We start from the raw sequence: 11,127 nt of genomic DNA on the forward strand, positions 1-11,127 counted from the left end.
CCACCCGTTGAGGTGATATAAGGTAGAATTGAGTTAAACTTTGCATTCAAGATTATTGCAATTATAAAGCGACGCGTATGCACGTATGTGTGTGTGTGTGTGTGTGTGTGTGTGTGTGTGTGTGTGTGTGTGTGTGTGTGTGTGTGTCTGTGTGTGTGTGTGTGTCTGTGTGTGTGTGTCTGTGTGTCTGTGTGTGTCTTTATGTGTGGCTGCTTGTACTGGTATTTGTTTGTTCCCCGTTCGCTATCATGAGTCGTGTTTTTCGCAAGTAATGATCCAACAAACTCGCGTCAGGGTGACATCGAAGGTGAAAGGCAAACAACAAGTGTTATTTCAGTTTGTTTTATTATGCAGAAATCATTCTTTGGAAAATCATAGCAGAAAGCATACACGTATTATTCAGTGAGATTTTGTTTTTCACTGTGTTGGCACCAGAACATGGTAACAGGTATCTCGCGAACTCCACAATTAAATGTACACGTGATATACACTATAAACAAACTATTTACATGTGCGCGCATGATATATTTACAAATGATAATAGAAAATGGTAAAACAGATATTCTCTCACATTCTTCACAATCATAATCATTAAAAGTATTTTTGCAAGGTCGAAATATGCGTTTCATAAAAAAAAGTTATTTTCGAAGGTCAGAATAATTGCACTTGTTATATGCAAAAAAAACAGTCACAAATTAATTGATACAAATAAAAGAAACCAAATCGACAGGACATTTTCCGGCCTGTTCAACTATGTTCGAAACATTTACGTATGCGTAAATGTTTGTATTTGGCATGGCGTTGAGTCCCACTATTACACATGCGTAAAAGTACGACTTCGCAGAAGGAGTGTAAACCATGGTTTACACAAACTGATACTTGAGACATTCGTATTTCTTACAGCTGCATCCGGTGGGGATGGTGACGCGAGTTCTGCGGCACTGCTTGATCTCGCCGGGACAGAAGACGTAGATATCACGTTCAACCATGCCGTCGGGGACGCAGTAGTGGTGTTTCACCTCCGTGGTGTCCATGACGCAGTGACCTCTGGAGAAAAGAAAAGGGATAAAAAAAAATATGAAAAATAATACTTTCAACGGAGAACTTTGCTTGTCTCAAACAGCTCCAATAACAAGCCTCAAATAAATTCTAATACCGCCGCAAAAACTATGAAGGCCATTTTGACATTCTGAATAGTGCGTTATAGAATCAAACCCAAACAATGTAACGATGTATATTGCCTATATTGTTTTTTTATTATTCCCTAAATATAAATAAGAAAATAAGAACTGTGTTTATTGAACTTTTGTTTTAAATATTCTAAAAAAATCCCGACCACTCTAAATCACAAATACTGGTATATGAAAGCTGGACATGTTTGGTCAAGCTAATTGTGTGACGTACCCGCATTGAGCGACTTCAACTCCCTGGGCTTCAGGCATGATGACGTAGCAGACCTCTCGGCGCCCGTTCTTGGTGTTGGTCCACCAGATTCTCTCCAGGAGCTCGGTGTTCTCGGAACACAGATCCTTGTATCGGTAGGCGGGGTAGTGGCTGGAATATACCACAAGCATGGTTCAAACAGCTGCAGCATTATCATGATAGTATTGCGTTCTCGAATAAATAGCTGTGTGGCTGGAGTTTGACGACGTGCTTCGGCAAAAGTCGACCCATATCACGGCGGTTTCTCGGAGTCCGCGGATGTTTAATCACTGCGCCACTCTATCGCCCTTTATACAAATGAATCAGATGGAACATGACAGATGACATCACAAATTCTGATTTCTCACCATTCAAAGTGATAATCATACGTCATGCCACAGTGAAGAAGGCAAGAGACTTTATAACGAAGGTACTTTAGATGGATTTATGTAACAATGACCACCTTTGGTGAGTGATTGTGTGAGTTTAACGCCGCTTTGAACAGTATTTCAGATATAGTGCGAGGGGACAGCTTAATATGGGAGGGTGGCTCGAAGTGACGATGAAAGCCCCGATCACGGGTGATAACTAGTAGCTAGGGTGTATCATCTGTACCTACCCGGTGGAGTTCATCTTGTTGTGGAGGTAGCATCCCTGCACCAGCAGCATGTACTCCATTGCGTCGGGGTCCTGTTCCAGGGCGCTGAACACACGGTCACTGGAACAACCACGTTAACATTACTGTCAGCCTTCTCATACACTATGGTGTACAGACAACAGTAGAACTTACAGTGTGAACACACGGTCACTGGAACAACCAATAAAGCTCTTTGCAATTTCACCACATGGCATCTTAAACACGGGGGACCTAATGGACCCTTACAGATGTGACAAGCGATGGCATTTAAAACTTGGCTATGCTGTGTGATCGCCTGAACTAACTTTAGAGCATAAATGAAAATACTAAAGCATATTTTGGAAATAAGTATGACGAAAATTTGCCAAAACGACCAGAGCGTGTCTTTGAAAAGATTACATACACAGGGTATTTGTAGGACTTGTCGAAGCACAGCTTTTCCTTAGTTGGCCATTCGTACTGGGGGACGCCATTCTTGTCAAAGTAGCAGATTGGCTGTTTGGTCTTGGCGGAGAGGGCGCTGAAAATGCTGGAACCGTCACGGACGCGGGCACCAAACAAGGAAGATTTTCTGGATTTCAGGAGGCTAGCGAATCGGCTGGAGGTTGAGCCTCCCAGAGAACGCCCTCCGACAGGCGGTCGATTCCACGCCAAGGTGACGGCGGTGAGGGACACGAGAACGCATAATGTCACAAGAACTCTCTGGAAGAAATGAGAGAAAAGGATTTTCATGAAATTGGTAAAACTGTATGTTAATTCTTATTTTTGTTTTATTTTAGGATTTGGAATATGTCAAAACTATTGCCGCTACTGCTGTTGACACACAACTGCTTCTACTACTACTGCTACTTCTACCACTTCAACCAATATTTTTTCATAACTGTAAAATAATGTTAAATATAAACTCATTTAAATACTCAGCAAAAAACTGCCTTTAAAGACATCAGCATCGTACATACTTACATTACTACTACTACTACTACTACTACTACTACTACTACTACTACTACGACGACGACGACGACGACGACGACTACGACGACTACGACTACTAAAGTTTCTACTACAGCTACTACTAATACCAATATTTTACACTGCCTGCTGCGAACGATGTTTACAATTCAGCTACAAGATAATATTAGATAGAATATCTGTTAAAATACTGAGATCTTAATAAACTGCTTTGCAAGACATTACAATCGTACACAGTTTACAAAATATTCTACTTACCATATTTACAAACAAAGGACCTGTCTATATTAAAATAGTTACTGTAGCTGTGTACAGCGATGGCTGACTTGCTGGGAGCTGAAGCTCGCTTTTATTCCCTCTCACCTCGGAAGGAGGAGCATATTTCAGCCAATCAGAAGTGACGTTTTGCTTGAGTGCCTCTGACGTCACACGGCTACACTTCTTCCTTTGCATTACCTCATTGCTTGACAGTTACCCTGTTAATCAATCAAACTCGGTGAAATTTACAATTATATTTGACGCAAGCGATTAACAATAAGCAAGAACATTGTCCTTCGGACAAAGTCGGCAGAAGACAAATGTCATTCAATGCTAATTCCGTTAATCTTGTCGAGGGTTTCTGAGGTCGTCATAGGTATGACGCTGATGTGTACAAATACGCGTTTCAATTTAAATATGTCCTATCCAAACACTAGATATATTTGAATTTGTTTATTATTTGAAACATAAGTATTACAAATTTTAAAAAACAACAACTCCTCTTTGCTTCATATGTACGACTTGGTCTCTTTCAATGATAAACTGTGACATTTTCTTTACATGTGCTACATGGGCAGCATGTGTATAAAGAGTTTGTTTGTATGTACTCACTATATTTCATGTCATAAACACCAGACCGCCTCCGTGGTCTAGTGGTAGAGCGTCCACCCGGAGAGCGGAAGGTCCGGGGTTCGATCCCCGACCGCGTCATACCAAAAGACGTTAAAAGATAGTACTTGTTGTTACCCTGTCTGGCGCTCGGCATTAAGGGGCTAAAACAAGGACTGGTCGGCTCGAGTCAGTATACTGTGTCTGAGTGGGGTATTCATGTTAAAACTGCGGCATGGTATCACAGTGAGCTAGCACTATAAATCGGCTTCAGTCCGGACTAGTACAAGCAGCCACACACAAACACACACACGTACATGCACGTCGCTATATAAGTGCAATAACCTTGGACGCGACGTTAAAACCTCATTTCACCTCACCTCACCTCATAAACACCATAAGTAGGTAATAATTTTCAAATCAGATTAATTCAGATATTGTTGCAAGTGCTGAAACAACACATATACATATTGTGTAAATCAAAGAACAAACTCATAATAATGTACAATAAACTACGTTTATAACGAACACGCTTATAACGAACTGACGGATATAACGAACTTATTTTTTAGTCCCGGCCATTTGTTGTATATATGCTGTATGTATGATTATAACGAACTACGGTTATTACGAACTAAAATTAGTGGTCCCCTTGAGTTCGTTATAACCGTAGTTTACTGTAACAATATTCGCTCCCTTTACGTTTAACAAAAACTAACATCGACATATTTGTATGCATTACTATGTTTTGATAGTCGCTTAAAGGACCAACAATTAAATATGCATGTCCATTGAACTTTGTTTTGGTCAAGGCTGAAGACAAATTATGTTTTCTCAGCATTTTGGGAACAGATTTGTTTTCCATCCCCATCTCCGCCACCATCCCATATTTTCAAATATCAGGCTTCTGAGACTTTCTATCCGGGTGTACTGGTCACTTCCTGGACAAGACGTACAGGTCACATACGTCAAACTGACCACTGACGACATAGGTCATGACAATGTCTGACTGGTCAGAAACGACGGTCAGGGTAGATGCATTATGCATCCATTACGGTTGACAACTGACAAAGTGGTTTAGTTCTGACAGGTCACTTATTGTAACACGAGTCAGGCATTCTGATGAATGACAATCGCCATCCCCTAGTATCATCACTGTTCGATGTGATACCGTCGGAGTCACACACTCGACTCTGCTTTTGACACTGATTTCTTATGAATATGGAAAGGGTTGTGTCGCTTTAATTTATATATGCATTATATAATAATTTTGTTTTCTTTTATTAATTTATCCATTAATTAAACTTTCGCTGGTTTTTGTTGTGAGTATTTTGAGGTTCTTGAAAGAAAACATCTCTTCCAGCAATAGTATTACTCATTTATGAATAGTGACAAAGAGGTATTGTTCGTAATAATTCTTTTACTTGTACATAAATCAACACTTTACATTATTTTATTAGTTTGCTTGGTTGTTTTTTAAAAAAAGTATTTTGAGAAAATTATAATTTTACTTTGAATAACAGTTGTTCTCATTTATGCACATACACAAATTATTTGCGAGACTGTTGTTGTATTCATTTGGTCATTAAGTACGTTGTACCCGCTTCATACAACACGTATAGGTTGGTGGGGACTAGTTATAACAAGGGAGATACTTGTTATAAAACAAAACCTTAAATAATAGTCATACTGATTCATATCAACAACAGTCTGCAACAGAGGCTGTACCTTCCGTAATAACTCTTTCAAGAGGACATACCAACTTATCATAGAAGTGCATATGTACATGTACATGTGGTTGTTTGTTTTATACACTTGGGCATAATTTCATTTTTTCCCATTTTTCATTCACGTCTTTTATTGCAAATTAAGTGAGTGGCGGGTGCTACCGGCAGAGAGAGTGAGTGAGTGAGTGAGTGAGTGAGTGAGTGAGTGAGTGAGTGAGTGAGTGAGGTTTTACGCCGCGTTTAGTAATATTCCAGCGACAAACGACAGGGGACACCAGAAATGGGCTTCACACATGTACTCATATAGGGAAACGAATCCAGGTCCCTCGGGTCGACGAGTTACCGGTAGATCATGACATCCTTACCCCTTTGAGCGATCACCTGGGCCCCCTTGCACCAAGTGATCTTAGCGATACGACTATTGTAAGCCCATGTTAAAGTATGGGAGTTACGATCATCTTAGCGCTAAGATCGGGCCTAGGTGTCATCACTGACTTCAAGTGATCGGTTCATATAATTTTTATGATTGTTGTGCCTTTTAGAATCTGTTTCGGCAGATACGCTAGACTAATTATTCTCTGGCGTTCACGTTTCATATTTTGATTATCAATGGTTTAATGATACATGTGGCCTCTCCTCATGTAACAAAATATAGCCTAACATTCATACACACATACGTTCTCGCAAACGCTCTTGTAAGAGTACATATATAACATTTATAAGTTATTAAATGACCTGTTATTTCATACATTTTGTCATTTATTCCATTATCGTAGTAATTGTTTCGTTTGTTTCTTATTTAGGACGTATGTATGTGTATATATCTTCTGATATAAGAGCCTTGCTCAGTCAATTCAAAGAAAAAGCCGTGGCGATGCGGGTTAGGATAAATCTTCAGCAACCCGTAAAAGGCAACCCGCTGCCGTAAAAGGCGACTATGCTTGTTGTAGGAGGCGACTAACGGGATCGGGTGGTCAGGCTCGCTGACTTGGTCGATGCATGTCATTGTATCCCAGTTGCATGAATCGATGCTCATGATATCAATCACTGGATTCTCAGGTCCGTTCACCTGGGATATTGCTGAGTCTGGTGTTAAACAACCAACAAACAAAAAATGAAAGAAAAATAACATCAACATATTGTGCCAGAAAATTATATACACAGAGTTGAACGTATGGGTTAACATACACATATATTCCTATAAATGGAATCATGGTCAACAAGTACACTCTTTATTGCATTTGGCAAAAACACGTGCATACATTAATAACACGTAAATGTCAATCGTAGATCCCTATTCTAAAAGTGATAACTGACGTCACATCCCCGCATTGATATAGCTCCATTTACATGTGCATCCTTTTCCCTCTTAGAATAGAGCTTGTCATGATTTACGCAAGCTAAATCGGTATATAACGTTTGAGCAAAAACTACATGATTTATGAGAAATACAAATGATTGCAATAAAATGTCTCAGAGAACCGCTTTCATTTCTCCTTAGTCATTGTCAGCGGTTTCGGAAAAAAACCACAACGACATATACTTGAACTGGGTGTGCCGATGTTGATTTAAAATGGAATCTTCCCACTCCTCTCCAATCTTTGCGTACATTTGTGAATGAAATAAAGACAAGGAACGTCTTAATCAGTTAACAACCCCCCCCCCCCCCCCCCTTGTCCTTACGTCACCTCTTCGTGTCAGAAGTTGTGTAAAACGAAATATCACTAGGTGACATTGCAAAATAACGAATGAATAATTAATGTCTCAAAAAGGTGTCTTTGCATGTATAATATGTCTTTAGGCTTAAAAATTGAGTGTTTTCTTTGACGGAAATGCAATGAAATGTTTAGATTCGTTAAAATTTGAATAAATGGGTGCAGTTGCCAGGTGTAGGAAAATGGTTTGCAGATTGAAAATTAATGCTTTTTGTACTTCATTTATTATTGAGATGAAACTTTCCGCCTTCCGAAATCGAGAGGATTCGTCATTGATGTAAACACGTACATACATTTATATGTGAGATAGTCAGTCACGAATATACCCAATGACACCTGTACATCTGAAAACACATGTTTTGGACACTGTAAGAAAAAATAAATGTCTCCATGATCAAAAAACCCATCTGGACTGCAATAACGTCAAAAACAAATTTATGACGTCATCATATTCGAGGACACCTAAACGTTAATTAATCTAACTGATTCCTCATAATATCAATCACAGGTTTGTCAAATTAAGATTCGTTTATTTACAGACGTATTTATTTACTGAAGATTTGCGCTTAACAACAACAACAACAACAACAACAACAACAACAACAACAAAAGAAAAGGCCCAACATATTTATCAAGAAAAGTATTCATACACCGTGACATTTCGAGAAAAGTTCCGCGACTGGTTTTCCCACAAATCATCACTCTGGCTTCCTCGTGAAGTGCATATAATCAACAATTCTCGAGATATGTCATATTATCTACTTAACGTATGGTAATATACTTCATCTAGGTTTAATAATCACAAGTATATTGTGACATGTATGTAAATAAAAGCGATATGACCAATTAAACAATCATGAGAACTACATTTATGTGCTAAACGCAGTGTCCATTGTACGATTCCGATTATATCACAAGCATATGTTTATGAGTCACTATCAGATAGTCATGAAACCAGGTGTTCGCGATAAGGTGGGCGTCATCGTCCCCATCAGTGGCACCCGTCACAAACACATGCAAACACAAGTCAATTCTTCACTTGAAGAAAAATGGGAACAGAGGGCTTTGCATCAAACATCATTTCGGGCACTGTTGTGTAACATTTGGACATGCCCTCCACATGTCCAGCATAAAACCGTTTGAAAGTTTTACTAAGGCCTTCAATGTTGTCACCCTCATCAAACACCTTTCGAACAAGAATCGTATGACGCTCTTTAAAATCTTCGTAAGAGGAGCATGGTTGTCCTTGTTAGAGGTGTGAAATTTGGTTTAACGTCGCGTCCAAGATTATTGCACTTATATAGCGACGTACATGCACGTGTATGTGTGTGGCTGCTTGTACTAGTCCGGACTGATGCCGATTTATAGTGCTAGCACACTGAGATATCATGCCGCAGTTTAACATGGACACCCCACTCAGACACAGTATATTGACTCCGAGCCGACCAGTCCTTGTTTTAGCCCCTTAATGCCGAGCGCCAGACAGGGTAACAACAAGTACCATCTTTTAACGTCTTTTGGTATGACGCGGTCGGGGATCGAACCCCGGACCTTCCGCTCTCCGGGCAGACGCTCTACCACTAGACCACGGAGGCGGTCATCTTGTTAGAACCAAAGCAATAGTAATCATTACTTCAGAATAAAGTCACCATCAGAATTGTTTTCGACTGAGATGAATTTAATAAGTTCTTTTCAGCCTGAGAAAAGATTGGACAGGCCTAAATTAGGAATGAAAAATGTTCACAAATGCTGCCGGGATCAAACGCCTGTCAGTCAGAGGGGCATGCTAAGATAGCGAGAGTTATGTCCCTTTAACTCCCAAATCACATTTCAGTTATCAAGAGTTCTTTAACAAGGCATCAATGAAAATTACAATAATATATCTAATACCACTACGACTACTACCATTTATCGACTGCATAAGCGGAAGATTACTTCGATTTTGAGGGCCCGATCACAGTGCATGGCATTATTCCCCCTGTGTGTACTTAACTTGTAGTCTCAACTCCCTGGGAACTGTATGATCCCCAAAACCAATCTGCCTTGCGGGGATGGACATTTACTTGAGTAATGTACTTATTATTTTATGATCTGAGATATATCACACCTGTTATCTTTTACACTGATTAATCAAACCAAAATAGCATTTTTGTTAATACTTTTGCAGAACTTCTGCCAGTTTCAAATATACTTCTACTTGTGCTTTTACCACAATCACAGGTTTCAGGGGGTGTACAAGGGACGTAACTCTGCACAGCGAATTGCGGCGTCTTAGACGACTGGGCCACCCGTGCACACTATAAACAGTGCAAACAACAAAGTGTAAAATTGCCAACGTCTAAGGAATGACGGTCAAAGAATTCATGGATAATTTTTACTGACCTCAAGCTTTCAATATACAGGGAATGACGCTTTAAAGTTCAGTTATATTAGCGTGTCAACTTTATGTTGGCTAAACACACAAAAGCAGGTTGAAGACGTTTATAGCATCTGTGAAAGTCACACGCATGTTTTGTTAGTTTAGCAATATTCCAGCTCTTTGACGACTTTCTGTAAATAATCGAGTCTGGACCAGACACTCCCGTGACTGACATCATGAGCATCGATCCACGCAATTGGGATACGATGACATGCATCAACCAAGTCAGCGAGCCTGACCACCCGATCCCGTTAGTTCCCTCTTACAAGAATAGGCGCCTTTTACGACAAGCATGGGCTGCTGTTCAAGGACCTATTCTACCCCGGATCTTCACGGGGGAGACAAGCGTGGGTTGCTGAAAACCTATTCTACCCCGGGTGTTCACGGGTAGCAGGGTATAGTGCTGACAGACTGATGAGTATCGGGACGAATCTTGGAGCCTTACAAAAATAAACAAATAACTTGTAAAAATCACATAATTAAATAGCTATTAGCCTTTAATGACAGAGATATATTAACCTGAATATGCACAAAATAAGGAACATAGTCTAATTATTAAAGCTAGTATGTCTAAATTTAACAGGGTTACTCTATAACTGAATATTTTCTAACATGTTTACCAAGTGCGTAACTATGTGCACAGCTAAGGCTAGAAGAGTTACCTCCCATAGGTTTATAAATCTTGTCACCAGCTCGGCACCGTTTTACAAACCGACCATAGTGTTACGACGCTCGTTATACATATTTCAAGTTTTCAATATACAAAAAAAAAAGATGTGGGTGTAACGCTGCTTGAAAGTTAATTTCAGTTATATTAGCGTGTCAGCTTTGTGTTGGTTGTAAAGTCACAAGCACGTGTATGTTTATAGTATCTGTGAAAGCCACAAGCAGGGGTGTGTCTATAGTATCTGTGAAAGCCACAAGCAGGGGTATGTTTATAGTATCTGTGAAAGTCACAAGCAGGGGTATGTTTATAGTATCTGTGAAAGTCACAAGCAGGGGTATGTTTATAGTATCTGTGAAAGTCACAAGCAGGGGTATATTTATAGTGTCTGTGAAAGCCTCAAGCATGGTATGTTAATAGTATCTGTGAAAGTCACAAGCAGGGATATGTCTATAGTATCTGTGAAAGACACAAGCAGGGGTATGTTTATAGTATCTGTGAAAGTCACAAGCAGGGGTATGTTTATAGTATCTGTGAAAGTCACAAGCAGGGGTATGTTTATAGTATCTGTGAAAGTCACAAGCAGGGGTATGTTTATAGTATCTGTGAAAGTCACAAGCAGGGGTATGTCTATAGTATCTGTGAAAGTCACAAGCAGGGGTATGTCTATAGTATCTGTGAAAGTCACAAGCAGGGGTATGTTT

General features: G+C 39.7%; 1 protein-coding gene across 1 annotated transcript; it reads right to left on the reverse strand.

Moving 5' to 3' along the window:
• Positions 1–328: 328 nt before the first annotated feature.
• Positions 329–3,354, reverse strand: LOC124141486. The gene is made up of 5 exons (XM_046509523.2): positions 3,290–3,354; positions 2,463–2,761; positions 2,042–2,140; positions 1,405–1,554; positions 329–1,047 (listed from the first exon to the last, which is right to left on the reverse strand). Exons 1-5 carry the CDS (start codon positions 3,290–3,292, stop codon positions 864–866), a joined length of 735 nt encoding a protein of 244 aa, XP_046365479.1. The 5' UTR covers positions 3,293–3,354; the 3' UTR covers positions 329–863.
• Positions 3,355–11,127: the final 7,773 nt, after the last annotated feature.

This window comes from Haliotis rufescens, unplaced genomic scaffold (genome assembly GCF_023055435.1).
Source record: "Haliotis rufescens isolate VD_foot unplaced genomic scaffold, xgHalRufe1.0.p SCAF_26, whole genome shotgun sequence".
Classification (NCBI taxonomy): Eukaryota; Metazoa; Mollusca; class Gastropoda; order Lepetellida; family Haliotidae; genus Haliotis; species Haliotis rufescens.

Coding starts and splice junctions, on each gene's coding strand:
- LOC124141486 (XM_046509523.2), bottom strand. Junction 2,141..2,462: donor AAGTCCTACAAATACCCTGT/GTATGTAATCTT, acceptor TGGTTGTTCCAG/TGACCGTGTGTTCAGCGCCC. Junction 1,555..2,041: donor AACAAGATGAACTCCACCGG/GTAGGTACAGAT, acceptor GGTATATTCCAG/CCACTACCCCGCCTACCGAT.